The sequence below is a fragment of the Haliotis rufescens genome, unplaced genomic scaffold (genome assembly GCF_023055435.1).
Source record: "Haliotis rufescens isolate VD_foot unplaced genomic scaffold, xgHalRufe1.0.p SCAF_6, whole genome shotgun sequence".
Lineage (NCBI taxonomy): Eukaryota > Metazoa > Mollusca > Gastropoda > Lepetellida > Haliotidae > Haliotis > Haliotis rufescens.
Window position 1 is genome coordinate 30,836,463 of NW_025964334.1, and position 21,631 is coordinate 30,858,093.

Below are 21,631 nucleotides of genomic sequence, written 5' to 3' on the forward strand. Positions count from 1 at the left end.
GAGCAATTTGATTTCTATTCTGTTATTTAAGTTCATTATTGCTAGAAGAAAATAACGATTGCCACCAGCTACTTGCTTGTCACAAACATAATCCATAACACAATTAGTCCCTTTGTTGTGCACTTTGGAGCCTGAAGCTGATGATGTATATTTCAGTGTGGCAACATTCTTCTTGACTTGGAGGAGAGACTGAGATTGGAGATCATGACAAAGATGGAGAAGGAGGGACTCGCTCCTGGAGATGTGGATCTCTCAGACTTCTCCTCGGACATGGAATCAAGGTAAAACACTGGCTAAAATGTAGCCATTAGCTTGAGTATTGAAACGTGCCCTGAGATTTCATCAGTGGTCAGGAAGTAGAGGCTTTCCGTTGGTTTAAAACTGAGGATCAAAATTTTATGTGTTAGGAACATTTTTTAAAAATAATCTCTTGATTAAAGTGTCCAGTGGTTAGTAACATGAGCAAAGAATCTTACTATTTTGTTTTGCTGATTCCATCTGACGGGTTCAGTGATTTATCTATGATTCAAAACTAAGTGACCTTGACAGCCAAATTGGAAAAATATAGAAATATTTTTTTCAAAATTGGGACTTTTAGACATCACTTATTTTCTTAAATTAGGAGATATTTTAACATTGCATTCAACATATTAAATGCAATAGTAACCGGAGAAGATCCAGGTTAGAATAGGTCTTCAGCAACCCAGGCTTGCCATAACAGATGACAACGCAACTAACAAGATTGGCTGGTCAGGCTCACTGACTTGGTTGATGTATGTCATCTTATCCCATTTGTGTAGGTCAATGCTCATGATGTAAATCACTGGATTGTCTGGTCTTGACTCGATTGTCTACACACCGCCATCATATGGCTGGAAATTACTGCGGCTTTAAACAACAAACAAATGCAAAAGTGTAAAAAAATAAGTACTAAAGCATCATTGATCCTCTTTATTGGTCCTGTTATCAGTAAAATTCAAGTCACGTCAACCAAACTAATAAATTAGTTATAAAAGCATGAATTGGAAAATTTTAATTCCAATTTGGGAATTTCTACTGGTATTGGTTGAGTAGCTTCAGAGCAGATCTAGAGTCATCCTTGATGTTAATTTTTATGACCATCATGCTCTAAATGAGGTTTTACAACACAGGAGTAATCTATGTGGTTACACTTTGATTCTGTACCTCATGCGAATTCCAGGACAGAATAGATACCAAAAACACCATGCTTGTATTAGAGCTGACTAATGAGTATCAGATGGTTCAAATGTGTGGCCTGGCCGATTGTGTGTCATTGTGCACTAATAGCATGGATTGTTGCTCATATTATTGACCACTAGTGATGGTGGTTCTGGTGTGTACAGGGTTGTGTATGTTTCAGTGATGGTGGTTCTGGTGTGTACAGGGTTGTGTATGTTTCAGTGATGGTGGTTCTCGTGTGTACAGCGTTGTGTATGTTTCAGTGATGGTGGTTCTCGTGTGTACAGCATTGTGTATGTTTCAGTGATAGTGGTTCTGGTGTGTACAGGGTTGTGTATGTTTCAGTGATGGTGGTTCTGGTGTGTACAGGGTTGTGTATGTTTCAGTGATGGTGGTTCTTGTGTGTACAGGGTTGTGTATGTTTCAGCGATGGTGGTTCTGGTGTGTACAGGGTTGTGTATGTTTCAGTGATGGTGGTTCTGGTGTGTACAGGGTTGTGTATGTTTCAGTGAAGGTGGTTCTGGTGTGTACAGGGTTGTGTATGTTTCAGCGATGGTGGTTCTGGTGTGTACAGGGTTGTGTATGTTTCAGTGATGGTGCTTCTGGTGTCAACAGGGTTGTGTATGTTTCAGTGAAGGTGGTTCTGGTGTGTACAAGGTTGTGTATGTTTCAGCGATGGTGGTTCTGGTGTGTACAGGGTTGTGTATGTTTCAGCGATGGTGGTTCTGGTGTGTACAGGGTTGTGTATGTTTCAGTGATGCTGGTTCTCGTGTGTAAAGCGTTGTGTATGTTTCAGTGATGGTGGTTCTGTTTCAGTGATGGTGGTTCTGGTGTGTACAGGGTTGTGTATGTTTCAGTGATGGTGTTATGGTGTGTACAGGGTTGTGTATATTTCAGTGATGGTGGTTCTGTGTCAGTGATGGTGGTTCTGGTGTGTACAGGGTTGTGTATGTTTCAGTGATGGTGGTTCTCGTGTGTAAAGCGTTGTGTATGTTTCAGTGATGGAGGTTCTGTTTCAGTGATGGTGGTTCTGTTTCAGTGATGGTGGTTCTGTTTCAGTGATGGTGGTTCTGGTGTGTACAGGGTTGTGTATGTTTCAGTGATGCTGGTTCTCGTGTATACAGCGTTGTGTGTGTTTCAGTGATGGTGGTTCTGTTTCAGTGATGGTGGTTCCGACAGTTCTGTGTCCGATGGCCCTCCTGTACACCTCCAGTTTGCTGCAGCCAGAGTAAGTACACAGAACTTAGCAGAACAACAGAGTTGGCCATGAGAGTCCAAAAGAATTACACAATTAACAGTCGTCCAGGATTCTTAAATATAGAGATACTTGACCATGTCTAAAGTAAAATCTTCCAAATGTAAGAAAAATATTGCCAGTTGTCAAGCATTTGAACATGTCTGATAAGTTTCAAATATTTAAAGGTTCTCAGTAACTTTTAAATTGGAGGAACAATAAAAACAATTTAAAAAAAACAAAAAACTTTTAAATTGGAAATTTCCAGTCAGTCAAAAAGGGCTTTTTCATGCTCAACCTTTGACCTGATTTTAACCTTTGGGCTGTTTTACCACACCCGTGCTGGTGGGTTTCACTACAGGTGTAACCCTTGACAACCTGTACTACTTTGGGCTTTCCTATCCCATTGAGCTGACACTACAAGGACAATGAAAGTCCTGGCTTCTAGAAACACTTTAGGTATTTACATCAGCGTTGGACCTTATTGTATGTGATGTTGTTTTTTTTAATTTCCAGATGAAGAAAGAGCTAGAAGCAGTAGTATGTTTTCTTGTCGTAAACTTAACTATAAGGGCTTAGAATTTCTGAAGTTTTGTCTTAGATTAATGTCAGGTAGAAATGTATCTGTTTGCTTCAACAGATCATTAACATGTTTAACAGGTAGAATGCTTGTGAGATGACAAGAGTTGTATAAAGCATAGAAGACATTTAATAGATTGAAATGGTGGCCCAGTTGTCTACATCTTCCCGAGGCAAGCGTGTCCACTAGCCTATATCAAAGCCTAGTTCCTACCCTTGCCACATCAAGGCCACTTTTCTTGGCTTGACCCTGGTGCCACCTCGCGTAAATCACAAGTTGTGCCCCTTGTTATGAAAATATGATATCCAATCAGATCACTGTCCTTATCTTGTATAGCTTTACAAAGATGGCGACTACCATAGGCAACAACCTTGTCAATGAGATAACAAAAGCATTCGCGATTTCATCCCCGACACAAAATCATAGGCAATCGTTTTTCAATGAAAAAGACGTGTCAACAAAGACAGGCAGCGGTAAATCTCTTTTATTTGAAGGTGTACCAGTCTTGGATGTTGATTTTGTGAAACGTTCTCTGATTGGACTATTGATATGTGCATTAGTCCAATCATATTTAGCGCAGAAAAGTGATGTGGCAAGGGTGGAAACAAGACTTTGATAGAAAGGCTAGTGGACGCTCTTGCCTCGGGAAGATGAGTTGTCTGAGGTGTGTGAGAGTTGTGTCCCTTTGCTGCCAGGATCCACTGGTCATGGGTTTGAATCCCAGATTCTCCCCAGGCGCGAACCTTGGCCGACCAGCAATCATTCATTATGGAGCTTACCAAAGTGGTAAATGTCTGTGTCCTTTGTAACTTTGGGGCTTAAACCAAACTCGACTCTTTCTTCCTGTTTAAAATAATGGCTATTTGATTTTAGTGGATATAATGGCTATTTTATTTCAGTGTAGTATCTAGATTGTACCATCATTTAAGTGAGACTTTTTCTGCAACGTGATATCTCTTCAAAAGAGGTCATGTTCGCGGAACTTTCTTATCAGCTTGGAAATATCTAAGCTCATGATACGAGTAAGCAAAGCTTTCAGAACAATGTATCTGATATCATGGCAATATGACATTAAGATTGGATGTTATTGGTTGTGGGTCCTGGTTATTGAGATGTGTTGACGCTATTGACAGAGTCGCGGGAAGTCCCATCACTTTCACCTGCCCAAGTGTGGCAACAGTGGGCGTGGCCTCTGCAGTTGTTTCAATCACACCGCGGTGGTAGATACAGTTTGCTGCTGTTGCACCTGTTTGCTGTGTCTGTATAACTATATTGGCTGTTTCCAGTGGATAAAGTTTCAGATAAAATGATTAGCATGTACCATAAAGAGGTATTTAAAGTGACCCCTGTATTTGAATCATGGCTATGGGTGGGGAGACTTGTGATAGAAGTAAGGTTTGGGGTATGACATGGCAGAACTGTAATTGTAGGTGTGGTTGTGGTAGAACTGAGACGTTGGAAAAACTGTAGCTGTTGGTGAGATATGTGCTATGACAATTGCTGTGGGGTAGATTTGGTAGAGCTACAGTTGTTGGTGGGATATATGTTAGACCTGTAGCTGTGGGGAGGATTTATGGTAGATATGTACATAATGTAGCTTGGGGTGAGACTTGTGGTAGATATGTAGCTGTGGGTGAGACTTGTGGTAGATATGTAGCTATGGGTGAGACTTACGGTAGATTTGTAGCTGTGGGTGAGTCTTGCGGTACAACTGTAGCTGTGGGTGAGACTTGCGGTAGATCTGGAGCTGTGGGTGAGACTTGCAGAAGAACTGTAGCTGTGGGTGAGACTTGTGGTATATCTGTAGCTGTGGGTGAAAATTGCGGTTGACCTGTAGCTGTGGGGAAGATTTATGGTAGATATGTAGCTTGGGGTGAGACTTGCGGTAGATCTCTAGCTGTGGGTGAGACTTGCGGTAAAAATGTAGCTGTGGGTGAGACTTGCGGTAGATCTGTAGTTGTGACTCTTCTTGTATGTTTAGGATGACCTCTACTGTTCATAAGTCTACCTGCCCATACAAGATAGCACCTACAAATATGTCTGTATTATATATCTGCACAATCAACTTTACTGGTTACATTTTCTTATCTCAACTTTCATTTTTTCTGTTAATAGTTTGCGATTATTACATCATAGGTGCTATTCATAAATATACATTTTTGTAGTGTTACTGTTTGTTGCTATGACAACATTGAGGTGTGTGACTGACTGCAACTGTGTCCTATATACATTTTGTGCTGCACATAGAGCTAACTGCAAGTAGAGGAGTTAGCCTAACACCTAGCAAGATTAATCAGATGCCAGACCACTGCAAACTTACTGAACTGAAATGATAAACAGCCATCGTTGATTATCCAGTATGTAATATTTCCCCATTCTTATGATGAACACCCTGGGCCCATTCGCCATCATTGCTTCGTTTTGAGCCTAGTTAATGCAGTACAAATGACATGATGCTGAAAGTAGCCTTCAATAATAGTACACTGTTCTTTTGTGATTAAAATGAGCTGCAATATTACAACATAGACTAAGATAATCGTTGCGCTACAATCGCTTTGAGGAATTGTTTTTTTAGAGTACTGGGCCAGTTCCACAAAGCGATCTTAGCACTTAGGTGATCGTACCCCCATACTTGAACATATCCTTACAACCGTTGTAGCACTGATATCGCTTTGTGGAACAGGGCCCAGTACTCTAAAGCATCTGTGAATGGCTTGTAGCAAAAGGAGTTCTCTCCCTTGTCTTTCAAGCCAAATAATATTATATAACAGTCTCCATGTTCGATATAATATGTCTAGCTCTTTTTCGTACAGAGCCATGATTTTAAGAAGAGTGAGTTTGATTGGTTGTTGATTACAAGCTCAAGGGAGACAAATATTCTGTGCTAGATGGCAGACATTGAGGTGGTGATGTTATTCCTGAAACAAAGCTTATGGGTCTAGGATGTTCATCGTAGTAGAAAGGGGAAATAATACACTGGATTATCAAGGATGATGTAAGGAATACCAACACAAGATCTGGGTTTGTGTAGGCAGACTGCTGTCTTGCTCCATATATACCAGGATCTGGTTCAAGTTTGTGTAGGGCTGCTCTTCATAAGGCAAAAAAAAAGTAATAGTCTTGGTTCTCAGGCACCGCCGGCATCATCATGAAGTCTGACGCATGTTTCGTTTTTATTTCCATTTTCAAAACAAAACAAATCCTAATACTTAAAAACAATGTGATCCATTATAGCACGCAGTTGCTTCCTTTTACATATGCACTGCTTTACTGCGCATCTCCTGTTATGGTCATGGCGACAATAGTAGTATGTATGCTTATTGATGTAGGGAGGCCCTTGCCCAGGTTGATGGTACACAACTGTTTATTTGGTTACACACTAGTTTGAACATGCACAAAAAAACAAAAACACATCGCTCACCCGCACTATATTTTCAAAAGTCATTGCCTGAGAACCAATTCTTTTATTTTTTTATTCTTTTGTGCTTTGTACGCACAGGCAAGTTTAGTAATAGCTGCCAGACAGGGTTGGTGACACGAGTGAAAAATATTTCAATTAAGTAATATTATATTATCCTGTAATATAAATGTATCACATTGTTTTGAGAAGATATGCTGATTTTAAGCTTTGGTGCATGGATTGTCATGTGTAATTTTGAGAGGTGACAGTATGCACCCTTTTAAGTAATTTTGTTGTACATTTTAACGTGATGCTTCTGTGACTTTATATTATAAAGAGTGATAAGGATATTTGTTATTGTTGCACTGGTTCCATTGTTTTACCTGAGGGAAAAATTAGTATTAGAAATAGTATAGAAATAAGAATGGATGTTTTTATTCTTAAGCCCAAAAAGAAGAAGAAGCTGAAGTCGAGGAAGGAGAGAGACAAACAGCTTGATAAGGAGCCTCCCAAACCTGAGAAACCAATAACTGTAAGTATAGCCTTCACTCGCGTTGTATACAATCGAGGGTTGAGGGAGCATAGGTGGCCCAGTTGTGAAGAAACACCATTGTGTCCTATAGGCATATTATGATCTGATGATCCTAGAATCAAGTTCATGAAGCTACTAGATTATGATTCAAAGAGCAAGTTTTAACAAAGTGTTACACATCTGCATGACTTTGTTTTTTTCTTCACAAATTAAGCTGATCTCCTTGCCTCATTATGTCAAAAGTTGTTATAGATTGTACTTGTTGTTACGGTGTGCTAGCGATAAGGGGATAAAACAAGGATTGGACAGCTCAGTGTCAGAATGTGGTGTCTAAGTGGGGTATCCATGTTAAACTACGGCATGATATCTTACTGGGCTAGCTGGCATTAGTCCGGACTAGCACAAGCAGCCATCCACACATGTGCATGTACGTTGCTATATCAGTGCAATAATCTTGAACACAATGTTAACCGCATCTCACCTCACCACCCAAATTAAGCTAACACACTGATGTCAGTCAACCACTCAACAAACCAAGGGGTCATAGATGGCCAAGTGGTTAGTTTCTGCAACTTTACTGTGGAAAGTTGCATCCCTTGGCTGTGCCAGGATCCTCTGATTGTGTGTTAGAATGCCATATAGGCCCTGATTAACATTCTTGGTTTATCAAAGCGATATCAGTACCTGTGCATTTCATGTAAGTTTAAACTTCTAAAACCGGTGTTACTTGAGGCTCACACATTACCTATGCCAGTGTTGGGATATATAACAGTAATATTGTTCAAAGCAGTGTTGTATGAGATTCACCTGAAGTGTGTGTACTACAGGAACCCCCAGAGAAGAAGCCTGTCAGCAGCCATCCTCACGGAAAACAGGACAAGGTGAGCTGCTTAAAGATTAAACTTCAATACTTAATGTTTTTCATTTGATATTAATTTGACTGTTTCCATTTACTGGGTAACATAAACACATTGTATTTCAAAGTGTAAAGTGCCTTTTGCTAATAAATAACTTTAATAATCTTAAAAAATAATTTATCAATTTCTTTTCTATGGAGTAAATGTAACTCAATGGATATTTTTGCCTGGTTATTAGTTCAAGGTTTTGACATAGTTGTTTCTCTACGCTTTTCTGCATGTCAGTGGAATTCTTGTTCAACAAGCAATGGCTTAATTGTCCTATTTTATATATTTTGGGTGACTTTGGTGCTGAAACTGTTTCGTATTTTTGGTTTGAATCTTTGAGAATGATTCTTTCATTTATTGGTTTTGGTCTTTCAAAATAATTTTTGCTTGAAATGAATGACTGCTGCCAGACTCCATCTTTGCTGTACGAAAATATTAAGATAAATCCAAAATCTGAAATAAATGGACTTACATTGTTTATCCCAACTTTCTGTGTTTTATTCTGTTTTGAATGAAACGTGGGTGCTTTGTTTCTAATTTAAATTGTTACATTTTATATATCTTAAGTTAAAATTTCATTTGATTTTTTACTGTAGTACCAACAAAAAAAGTTTGACTGCTTTAGAGATAATGTGTCTTGATTTCTTTTTCTGTCATTTCTGCTAGAAGCATAGAGTGTCGAATCTGTCCACTAACAGAACTATATCGCCAGTGAGTTGCAGTTGTCATGGTGATGAACACGCCATGTTAGATCTAGTTGATTTCCCATGTTGCTGTGTCTTTCTCACTGTCAAGCTCTGTACAGGCTGTTGTGAGTTGCCAATTTCACCGTCAATCACGTACAGGAACTGAATGGTTGTAAAATCTTTAATGCATTGATTTTTAGTTTTATAACTCCCTCAAATTGAAAATGTTACAGTGTTATACTGATACACAAGTTTTGAAATATACTAAACTTTTCACTGAACTTGGTGTCAAACAAGATATCTGCAAAAGAATTATTTTCTGAAACAAACACTTGAAATACGAGTTGTAACAAAAATAAAATGATTTTCCAAAAGTATAGTTTCAATCAAACACAGCATTTAAATTTTGCCCTTTTTCACTTTTGCAAATTAATGGTAGGCTTGTTCATAGAATATGAGATTACGTTGGTCTGACATAATAAATAATGTATTGTTTGAAAAAGAATAATTGTTGCCTTGTTTAGATAAAATGAGCCCCAGACAGTTCCTGTGCGTGTTCATCCATCACCCCTTACAAGCTGTTGTGCACAAACAGGGACATTGTTGACATTGTCAATACGATACCGCTTGTAACAATTAGTTCCTATTATAATTAACATCATCAAAAAATAATGGCTTCAGTGTACATTTGTAATTTGATATTGTTAAAAATTCAGGAATTCCCCCAACCTGTAGATGTGAATATGCTGGTCACTAAAGGCAAATGGAAGGATTTGGTGGTCAGTGACTGTTGATTGCATGTAATTGTATCCCGATTGCATGAATCGATGCTCATGATGTCAATCACTGGATATCTAGTCCTTAATATAACTGGAATACTGTTCGAAGTGGCATTGAACCCAACTCACTCACTCACTCACTGAAAGAAACTCTCTGAAATCTATATCTATGTTGATATCATATAAGATTTTCCATTTATAATTGTGGCTTCAGTTTCTTTTGATCCATGCATTTAAAATGATCGTAGTGATGATTATTGGGTATTGTTAACCGTATCGTCAGGAGAGTGTGTGAGCAAAGGTCATAAATAGTGTCAAGGTGATTGCTATTTATAATCATTGAGAAATGTTTGGAAAAAATATTTCTGATTTGGAAAATGCTTATCTATGAGAAAAGACAATTAAGGTAACTTTGTCTACTAAGTGGTTTTTTTTCAAATTTGCAACTGCATGTTTTAACCTAGCTTCTCTCCTGTTCAGTCTGAATATATCCTTTATTGCAAAAAAATTCTCACAAGTGTATGTAACACACAAGTGGCTATTTTCTTCTCCCACAAAAAAATAGACTAAAACAAGTGGGGTCTATAAGTATTCTTGTAAATTATAGACAAGAAAATATGGTAATAAGATAGATATTAAATGATGTTCATATTCTCAAAACTCCAAAGTCTGTCGGTACTGATAGTGTCATTACAATACCCACTGCTCTTGTGATAGCACTTCACATGCATTACGTCAACCATGTCTGTACGCTTGTGCGTGTGTGTGTGTGTGCACTAACTAGCAACAGTTTGCTTGTCTGTTACGGTTGGCTTGTTTCCACTAGGGGCCCACCCAGGCGCTCCGCTACTCTACGTCATCTAAACGGCCTCGGTCGCAGGACGAACGCACCAGTAATGGTATACCAATATTTGTACAAGAGCGGTGTGATGAACGACAACAGAAACGGGTAAAAACGTGTTCCTCAGTACCATAGTGCATGCATTGTGAAATTTACATTTTTTATTTTGTGCATTTTAGTTTTGTTCTCGATTGTAACTGAAAGATTAAGTGATAGATTAACTGAAAGATTATGACTGCTCTGAAGGTTAATGAAAGTACAAAGAAATATATTTTTGAGGGGTTAGAGCTTTAGTTAGTTTTCATGAAATGAAAATAGGAAAAAATGTTTCTCATCGTCCAAAAAGATATGATAACATGCTGGATGAATAATGTTTACTCAGAGAATCATTCATTTTGGTTTCATTGATGGTTTTTATTGAAAGAGTTATCTTTCCTTGTTAAGGTGTGATGCCATTACTTTATGCTTGAAGGATTTTCAAGGAAAACTCAAGGAACTTATTGTTTAGAATTTTGAAAATATGCTTCGGATGAGAAATGTTTGAATTTTCATAGCCTTAGCTGAGTGCCACAGGTAGTGGGTATAGAAGTGTCTTGAGACTTGCATGCATAGTGTTTAACTGATGAACATATGCTGTTCTTTCTTTGAAGTATGACTATATTAGACATGAGTGCCATAGTGTTAGAATAGTGTAAACTCTGTGTAAGTCTATGTGATGCAGATGCTTATCTATATATAGATTCATAGGTAGTATAAGTCGGTCACCTTTGACTTTTGACCTCTGACAGGCTTTGAGTGCTGCCTCTCGGCAAAGAGGCACCCCTCTCCAGAATGAGGTGAGATGGGGGTTATAACCAAGGGCCTTACACCCCAACCCACTGTCAGGGGGCAGGTTTGGGGTTTGTCTCAAAAGTTGTGTAATTTGTTTTTACAATTTCATGTCATAACTAGATTATTAGTGTAGCTGTACGTGAAGGATAAAACACATCAGAGGGGTTTTATGAGATTTAAAACCCGAATCCCAGGGATAAAACCGAGGATGAGGGTTTTAAATCTCATAAAAACTCGAGGATAAGTGATTCATCTAACTTAAAAGCCGAAAAAAAGAAACTTAAAACAACATTTATTGACATTTTTATGTTTCAAACACACTTTCCATGAACCTTAGGAAACGGGCGTAAAATATCTGTTGCTTGCTTACGGGTACTTGAAAAGGACATTCTTAAAAGCATTGTGATTTTATTAGCACATCTGTGATACACTCACTGGGCTACAGATATGAAGGTTGCGTGTTTGATCCATGGGAATACAAAGATAACATTTGTCATTTGATTTTACGTTTAATAACATTGTGTTCAAATGCAAAATAAATTTCTAGCAAGAAACATTCATATGTTACAATATAAAATTGAAGTCGTACTAATAAAATCCCAGGGATATATAAAAATCATGTTTTTGAGATTTATCCGAACTGGAGAAGAATTATAAGACGTCAATGGAGGTTAACAGTATAGCTGAGGTGTCACGGTATGCCTACCTCAGAATGTATTGCAATACTTTGTTTGCGCTGTTTTTGTATGAAAGTATCATCAGATGTAAAGTCACAAGGAATCAATATGTCAGTAAATCGTGGCACTCCTATTATATGGTATGATATGGTATGGTATTATATGGTATGTTTGCCTTCATCAAACAGTTTGTAAGAAATTTGGATTGAATATACAGATGAATTAAGATGATTCTTTTATCTGTATAAAACATCGCTGAGTCAAACTTAAAACCTTACACTGAGCTTAAAACATAAGTTATGATTTATGTGTTAATCAATTACATTAGCTTTAATTTAGTGTTTTGAAATTATTTTTTATATATAAATTTCAGTTAAATGAACATAAATTGCTTTTGTTCTCAAATTTTATTGTAGACCGGTAAGATCAAATGTTTAATTTTATCGTATTTGATAAGCAACTTTTGAGACAGTCCATCCTATTGTCTCTGTCCTACCCAGGGTGCCTGACTCACCCTCTCAACACCTAGCTTGTAGTCATCTGAGTCACACAGGAATACAGGGGCCGATGCCTTATAATGCCTTACTATAACTATCAAGACTATTGAGTTCAAGTAAGACATATCCAAGAGTTTCTCTCTGTCCTTTATGTAGACATGACATCAAAACTCATAATAAATATACTCCCAGATTTGGCGTACTGGTGCTTCTTGGTTTCACCAAAGTGGTCCCCGTCTTAGGCTTCAGGCAGTGACATAACTGACATCAAAATTCACATTAAATATACACCTAAATTCTTGCTTATAATGACCCTTGATTTTGCTGAAGCAGTCAATGTCTCAGACTTTATCATCAAATGACTGTATTTAGTGAACAAATACTTCTTGGGGGCAAAAAGGGGCAGTTTCGTAGCCTGGTGGTTAAAGTGTTCGCTTGTCATGCCCAAGACCCGGGTTCAATTCCTAAAATGGGTACAATGTGTGCAGCCCATTTCTGGTGTCCCCCACCGTGATATTGCTGAAATATTTCTAAAAGCTCCGTAAAACCATGCTCACTCACTCTTGGGGGCAAAAACAGCTTAATTAAACCTTACAAAGGTTCTTTGATGTTAAAAAAACAAAAGCTATGACTTATAAATTCTATTTATGAGTAGAGTATTGCTGTGGTGAGTTTTGGCATTGAGTACAAAACGAAAAGACCAGGAGAGATAAAACTATGGTCATTATATAATATTGAAATTCATTATAACTGAGGCGACCTGTATTCCTGTCCTGTTACTGTAGCATGATCTGTCTGTATATTCCTCAATACTTCATGCATAATAACTTGCATAGTACATCTTGATAGACATAATCTTATAATGAGTAATGCATGTTTCCATGTATTTTTAAGGACTACACACTGAGTAATCATTGCAATATGTATGTGGTGATATTACTGTTATGTAACTGTTTAATCAAATAATTAACAATCTCCATATATTAACTCAAACATCTGGTGATTTTGTCACAACTTAACCTATAAAATGCTTAATGCACTTATCTTTATTGAAACTATATTTCTTGTGTTTCAATATTTATGTATACAAACTTGTTTAACAAGTTGATTATGTTTATGTTATGCATCGTCAATACTTCACAGGTTTGTATACATTACTGTCCTCCATCATCTGTGAATACACACGGTTGCTTTGAGGTATTGTGGTGATGCAAGTCTGTTTTTAGCAAGTTAAGGAAGTGAGGCAAAGAATAACTTTTGGAATTCCAGTGAGCTCTATATTTCTGTGGACCCGTGAAGAATCGGGGTAGAATAGATCTTCAGCAACCCATGCTTGCCGTAAAAGGCGACTATGCCTGTCGTAAGAGGCGACTAACGGGATCGGGTGGTCAGGCTCGCTGACTTGGTTGATGCATGTCTTCAATCCCAATTGCGTGGAACCGCATTTGAACAGATTCTAGTACCTGGATACCTGCAGTATATTAATGTATAATGTAATAATAATATAAATGCTTAATGGTCTGAGCACTCACTGTCTTCCCTATCATTTGCTTGATGTGCTGGTTTAAAAATAGTGTCAATACCTGGTCAGCAAAGCAGTCATATGTATTCATTGGTGATGGAGGAATCCTGTACAGTGTTCAAAATAAGGGGGCGTTCTTGGTCCTTGAGATTTGCTTCTATGGTATTTGAATCTAGAGATCCTCTAAATCTTAACTTTTCACATTGACCATGGGTCAAGGTCGCCTTGATTTTCATGCTTATTTTCAAACACTGTAGTACAAGGTTATGCAGTATTGATGATGCATCTCATCTACCTGGGTTGTACAGTACATTGTGTCTCCATTCTATTATGAAATTACCCTGGACCCATTTGCCAATATAGCTTTGTTTTAGAAATGACATCGCTATCGCCTTCTCTCTTATCAGTAACTCAAAACGAAAGGGACCCAGGGTATTTATCATATTGGAATATAGCTAAACTGCACTGGGTAATCAAGGATGGAATGTTATGTGATATTGATGAAATGTATCTGTGAATCCAATACAGGCCTGGTCTGTGTGTGCACCCAAACTGTATAATTTCACATGTGAGGTAATCGTTTAGCCCTAAACAATACGACCTCTTTTATTCAGAGCTTTTTTCATTGAAACCTATTTATACAATATTGAGGTATTAAGGCCAGATGGTTAAACAAATTCTAAAAGCGGCATATAACACTCACTTTGTGATATCGTAGATATATTTAAGAAAGCAGGCTATAAACATCTTCATTAGAAATAAAAATTGAGTGAAGTGTAAAAATTATGATGCAAATGAAAAATCATTTGGTTGAAGATTTCAATATTTGAAAAAAACGCTGTGTCGGCATTAAACAGAATCGATGCCAGGCCCCAAACAGATGCTAGGTCAAGGGCTTGCACCAAATTATTGAAATTAAATTTACACCTGGGTGTCTGACAGAGGAAATACGGTACACTATTTTAAACATAAAATTCATTGCCTCTGGCCTTACACTCAATTTGTCATTCAATTGTCTCCTATTGTCTATGTTTTGTCATGGTTCCTTTGATGATAAAGTATATAGTCTTAACACTTAGGTATTAGAGGACCAACTTCTCATTTTTCTCAAGGAGAATCTTCCTCCCATTGTTATAGCTGATAAGTGATTTGTCTTTATGCTTTTATTCAATTATTTGTGTCCCTGCAAAAGACGAGAAGATGTTCCCCAGTATGTTAGTGACCTGATATCCTGTTGCCAGCATGTTAATGTTGTCCCTTGTCTTCTTTTCTGTAGTGATACCTTGTTAACATGGTTACGATATCATGTATGATAAATGTTGTTTACTCTATATGTTTGGCTTAAAAAAACTGCACTTGTTTCTGATGCAAGAATCTTTGAAAATACGGTTTAAAACAAAAGGGCTACTGTAGTGAAAATTTCAACTTTTTTAGACACTAAAATCTACACCATCTCAACAACATCAATAACATGAAGAAGTGTCTTCAGTTTTTGCTCAGCAGACATGTAGATATGTAGAACATACGTCTCATGTGACGCATCCGTGGTCAAATGGTAGAACCTCTGCCCGGAGAGCAGGAGGTCAGGGGTTCGATCCCCAATGGCGTCATACCAAAAGATGTTAAAAGATGGTACTTGTTCCTACCCTGCTTGGCGCTCAGCATTAAGGGTCTAAAACAAGGACTGGTTGGCTCGGAGACAGTATATTGTGTCTGGGTGGGGTATTCATGTTAAACTGCAGCATGGTACCTCAGTGTGGGCTGGCACTATAAAATTGCACGCACGCACGCACGCACGCACGCACACACGGCTGCCGTCATTTAGCTGAAATATTGCTGAGTGTGGCATAGAACAATATTCACTTGCTCACCAGATCTGTATCTATCCTGACACAAATGAAAATGCATCATCAAGTTTTCAGACATGCTGTGTTGTTGTGCTCAAATCCGTTTCGAAACATTTCGAATGAGATTCAAGCCCAAACGACAACATTGTTGTGTTTAATTATCTCATGTCTAAATACACAGAACAACTTAATTTGATTTTTGTGGCCATTTAGCCAAATATTACCAAAATTAGAATATGTGTTTTCAAATTGTTTCAGTATAATAATTTCAATAGAAAAGATTTCAGATTAATGTATGGCAAAACGTCAGTACGTACTCAAACAGTCAAGTTTTCAGCATTTTACAACGTAAAACATGAATTTCTTTTTAACTTTGCTGACTAACATGTTTTAGTCTGACTACTTGGAGGCGTTGACGGCAGCGTACCTGAGAAATGGGATCCCTCTTCTGAATGAACCAGGTGAGACTCTGACCAGTGATACAGCTGATATGTTTGATGCAGTAGATTTGTGCATTGCGGATCAATATCAGCATAAAGGCGTCAATGTCTGTCATCCTATGTCTTATGATGTTTGTCTTTACAGTATCTCCTTGTATATTTCACTGTGATTTGTGTTTGTTTCAAAAGTTTTATAGCATAGGTACTTATTCATAACAATGGGACTGTATATTTCTGCTAGTATTTGACCCAGCTGCAGATCTTCCATTGTGTATTCTACATATATGGACTATTCAACAACAAAATACTTGCATGTTTTATCCGCAAGGTGATATGTTTTTATTGTATTTAGTAATGACAAAGTCGACACAATTTAGATAACAACTTCTTTCATATATTTTAAGTAGTTGTTATCCATAAATTGTGTCTACTTTGTCATCTGTCAACTTCTAAGAAATGATTATCAAACAATGTATTTAGTAATGGTTATAGCATTATAAAAATGAACAACTTGTTAACTTAAACCTAATATTGAAAGCTAATGTCTAAAAGCCCAAAATGTATGGATGGAGAGATGGGTGGATGGATGGATGGATGGGTGGGTGGGTGGATGGATGATAAGTATCAGTGCATGTTCATTTTATCTTAAGTTACGTTAACGACTGATATTTTATGTATTTATTATATATTTTACCAGTTTCAGCACTATCCACTATTTCGATCGTACCGCCTGGTAGAACTGAATAATAATATTCTTACCTTACTGCCTTTTAGTTCCAAAGCACAGTCAGCTCATATATTTTCATCATTCCTTTTGCTCTAGATTTAGAGACGGATGATTTTTTGATGATTTGTTTCTTCTTTGTTTTCATTACTTATCTTTGTTGTATTTTATTTGATCAAACTGAGCATTTCCTTTGTTACAATTAAGTCCTATATAAGGTTTGTAGATATGAAGTCTGCAAACTTGCTAATTATACTTATCTTTCACATTATTGAATAACATAATTTCCATGGCAGTTTTTGTGAAAGTGGACCCCAAATCAGGTACCTTGGCATCAGTAGAAGATATTCTGTTCTCCATGTCATAACATTAGTTGTTATCACTCCCCTGTCATGGGAACAATAGGATGTCATAACATTAGTTGTTATCACTCCCCTGTCAAGGGAACAATAGGATGTCATAACATTAGTTGTTATCACTCCCTTGTCATGGGAACAATAGGATGTCATAACATTAGTTGTAATCAATGCCCTATCAAGGGAACAATAGGATGTCATAACATTAGTTGTTATCCTTCCTGTCATGGGAACAATAAGTTGACATGACATTAGTTGTTAACACTGCACTGACATGGGAACAATAGGATGTCATAACATTAGTTGTTATCACTGCCCTGTCATGGGAACAATAGGATGACATACCATTAGTTGTTATCCTTTCTGTCATGGGAACAATAGGATGACATAACATTAGTTGTTATCACTGCCCTGTCATGGGAACAATAGGATGACATAACATTAGATATTATCATTGTCATGGGAACAATAGGATGACATAACATTAGTTGTTATCCTTCCTGTCATGGGAACAATAGGATGACATAACATCAGTTGTTATCCTTCCTGTCATGGGAACAATAGGATAACAGGACATTAGTTGTTATCATTGCCATGGAACAACAGGATGACATAACATCAGCTGTTATCATTGTCATGGGAACAATAGGATGACATAACATCAGTTGTCATCATTTCCCTGTAATGGAGACAATAGGATTACATAACATTAGTTGTTATCATTGTCATGGGAACAATAGGATGAAATAACATTAGTTGTTATCCTTCCTGTCATGGAACAGTATGATGTTATAACATTAGTTGTTATCACTTCCCTGTCAAGGGAACAGTATGATGTTATAACATTAGTTGTTATCACTTCCCTGTCATGGGAACAGTATGATGTTATAACATTAGTTGTTATCACTTCCCTGTCAAGGGAACAATTGAATGACATCACATTGGTTCTTATCATCTCGGAGAGTGTAACGTTTTGGAAAATAGTTGCCTTTTGTGTCATTTGTAGTTCTAGAAAGACAAGGAAAAAGCACATATTGAACTAACTTGATGAGTTCTGCCTCCCTAACCATGACAATATGTTCCATGCACACAAATAGTAGTGACTTCTTTTCTTTCTTCTTCCTGCCTTATTGTAATGAGTTGAAATAAAACATATTTATAAACACTGATAAATAATGACAGATTTAAAAACTGTAAAGTATGGATTCCAATTATTAAGCCTCTAATTTTGTAACATATTTCTTGACAATGTTTGTGTTCTTCAATAACATTTAAGGACATTTGTGTTTGAAACTTGCATGCCTGTGCTTGGTCACAGCTATAAAGTGACATGCTTGTTTGAGGCCAGATAATGTTTGGCCTGGCATGGTGATAAGGATGTAATATTGCTGAAAGCAGCATAATGAACATCCTGTCACAGAATGTAGAGTTAGATTGCCTAATGGTAAAAGAAAGACCTACTGAAGACCCAGGATTCCTTTTATGGTTACAATGTGTCAAATCCTGGTCTGGAATACTGTCCAAAGTGGCATAAAACCCAACTCACTCACTTACTCAGATATTTTCAGATAGAATATGCCTCCTCCTGGCCTCATTGAATATGCACTGAAACTAATTTCACTTTACATTTTCACTCACAGTTTTTGTGAAACTGGATCCCAAGAGAGGTATTTTGTTGACCACTGGTCACTTTCTTCTTGACCAACATCATAGCATCTTTATCTTGACAATAACAGTCTTTTATCTCAATTATTTCCTTCTTAGATAGGATTATCGTCAATACATGGGTATGTATACACTACGTTTGTCCATAACCCATGAATACATATGGCCACTATGCAGTGTAGTAGTGACTAGGGATGGGTATTGGAGGCTTAAAGTGTTTCACAATATTTTGCGATGAACAAGGCCGTTTTGCGGTACGTATCATGATGTATCATATAATTATAAATTTTGAATTCAGCAGCAGTCTGATACATTGAGGTATGAATTGAAGTTCATAAATGGAACAAAACAAGATGCTGGCACAACATGATGTTTACTCAGTCAATAAATATGCATCCGTCCTGGGGCCCGTAGTGCTGCGGGGCAGCGGAGGCATTTGGCAAGAAAATAACATTAAAAAATCGCTATTTGACATCACCTGATGTATAGAGCATGAAAAAATGATATTGTGATACGTATCGTGGAAAGAAAGAACCTCAATTTACCGATATACCGATAATACCACACACCCTTAGTAGTGATGTGTGTGCGAATGAAAGGATGCTGTTTATAAGTCATGGAAGTCAAATGAGCTCTACTCTGAACTTTGCGTGAACCACACCATTTCCTGATTTTGAAGCAATACGTGGCCTCAATCCATGTTACATGAGAATTATTGCCATTTGTGTGATGTTATGTGGTCTCCTGCTCACTGGAACCAGACTTCATCTAATTCAGTGGTTAACAATAGCAACTTATTGCAAAGGCTCTATGTATTCACTGGTGATGGAGGGATGTTGTGTATACAAACCTGTGATGTATCAATAATGAGATACCATGTCAGTCTTCATGTTAGCCTTCACGTCATAGACATGGTCTTTGTAGTATGTCAGCATTAACAAGATAATCACTACCTGAGTCGCAAATTTCTTTTTGTTTATAATAATATTAGTCTCTTATCACAGTGATGAGAAACTTAAACAAATGTTTGTTCTAAATGTATGGAAAGTTGGTTACCCACTATTAAATCCAAGTAAATAGTGTGCAATAAATGAAAAATAAATTTTGAGAAATATAGTATCATCATTTTAGAAAATACACATGTTCACTCTTATCAAATCTGAACAAAAGCTGTAATAGAACATTCAGACAGATCAGTGCAAAAGTACTCATCTGATACCGAAGTATGAAAAAACATTTTCTCCTATTGTATAATTTTTTTCTCTTTAGTTCTTTTCCTTATTTTAAGAGGTGTTGGATATTTTTCGTTGTATCTCTGACTATCAGCTGACCTACAGCTCCAGGAGGTTTTGTAAATGTTCTCTTCTTTTGGTGGTGGAAGTCTTTATATTCTGATTGGGTTTTGAAATTTTAGTTTTCTTCTTTTCACTTCACATAGTCAATAGTGCAGAAGCTCTTTTGGCTTTTGGCTTTTTTGAAAGTACCATTTCATTGACACTTTAGTTATCAGTCATAAGAAATGGTCAATAGTGACAGCTCTTCATGCTTTTGCTCCTGTCAGGAACTGGGACTCTATTCATGTTTAATGGGGGGCAGTCGGGTAGCCTAGTGGTTAAAGCGTTCGCTCGTCACGCCGAAGACCCGGGTTCGATTCCCGACATGGGCACAATGTGTGAAGCCCATTTCTGGTGTCCCCCGCCGTGATATTGCTGGAATATTGCTAAAAGCGGCGTAAATCCATACTCACTCACTCACTCACTCATGTTTAATGGTTTAATGTATAATTATTACACTGAAGAAAATTCAATTACATTTAAGTCAGATGTCTCACTCCGATTTGGTATTTCTCTCCATTGTAAATAGACAAAGCCTCCATAGGAGGTTGAGTTATCTGCGCCCTGAGTGAACTATGACTGTACGGTCAGAATGAAGGATGTGTGTGGTTTTGAGCCAATCAAGTGTCAGTGTTCTATAATGATTAGGCTTCTTTCTTTTAGTACCATTGTCCCAGTTTAGGATATTTCCATCTGAACAAAAAAGAGAGAAAAACAAACACAAATGTTCCCCAGATTGTACATTCATTTTGGCGTAGGTGCCAATGGGCTCTGAAATGACAGCATGTGAAGTACAGTGTATGGCCGTAATTATTCTCCAATGGGAACTGCCCATTTTTGTTCATTGTTAGTAACCCGAAATCTCATATAGTTTCAGTCTGTGAACTGTCATAATTCTGGTGATATATAATTTTCATATTTCAAACTAAACCACAGGTAGGACATACATGTTAGGGCTGGGACGAGTCCAAATTTACTAACTGGGAATTTTTTTACCATACCCCTGGCAAAACGTATTTAGGTATGTGTACTAAATAATCTGGTCATGCATACACTGAAGTTGACTTGAGTTATATCTTTATTCAAAAATATGAAAAGTCAGAAGGAATGGGTGCATAGTCAGAAAGAAATGCGAACATTCGTGACTTGTAGCATAACCATAGAGTTCTAGATAATTTTTGTCATTAAACAATATACAGTCAAGTCTCGTTAATCCGACATTGTTGGTTGCATTTGATTGTGTTGGATTAACGAGTATGTCAGATTAACGAAATTAGGTGATTTGCGTTCGAAAATCGGACGTCTTCACGATAGGTAATAACCATGTGTACCCTGTAATAAAATCATTAAAACCAAAATATTTATATTGTTATGTTGTAACTAACCACGAGTCTGATAGTCCAGTGGGTACCCGGGTTCGGTAGTTCAGTGGGTACCCGGGTTCTACTCTGTACCCACCTGACCCACGTACACGAGTCAACCGTCCCACCCTAATACATGTATTCAATAATAAATCTATCTGTCATGATTATTGTGTGATAATATATCCAAAAGAGTGATGAAAGATATAATGAACATAAA

The 21,631-nt window shown here is 37.4% G+C and overlaps 1 protein-coding gene across 1 annotated transcript in view; it reads left to right on the forward strand.

Annotated features, from left to right (window-relative positions):
- Positions 1–21,631, forward strand: part of LOC124117765 (cytosolic carboxypeptidase 2-like) — a 104,753-nt gene that overhangs the window by 56,581 nt on the left and 26,541 nt on the right. The window contains exons 19-31 of the mRNA XM_048386012.1: positions 157–281; positions 2,362–2,428; positions 2,951–2,974; positions 4,148–4,234; positions 6,860–6,946; positions 7,774–7,827; positions 8,518–8,562; positions 10,143–10,265; positions 10,946–10,993; positions 14,213–14,257; positions 15,926–15,992; positions 16,669–16,704; positions 18,692–18,718. Coding sequence (XP_048241969.1) covers positions 157–281; positions 2,362–2,428; positions 2,951–2,974; positions 4,148–4,234; positions 6,860–6,946; positions 7,774–7,827; positions 8,518–8,562; positions 10,143–10,265; positions 10,946–10,993; positions 14,213–14,257; positions 15,926–15,992; positions 16,669–16,704; positions 18,692–18,718 — 835 coding nt within the window. The remainder of the gene's footprint in view (positions 1–156; positions 282–2,361; positions 2,429–2,950; positions 2,975–4,147; positions 4,235–6,859; positions 6,947–7,773; positions 7,828–8,517; positions 8,563–10,142; positions 10,266–10,945; positions 10,994–14,212; positions 14,258–15,925; positions 15,993–16,668; positions 16,705–18,691; positions 18,719–21,631) is intronic.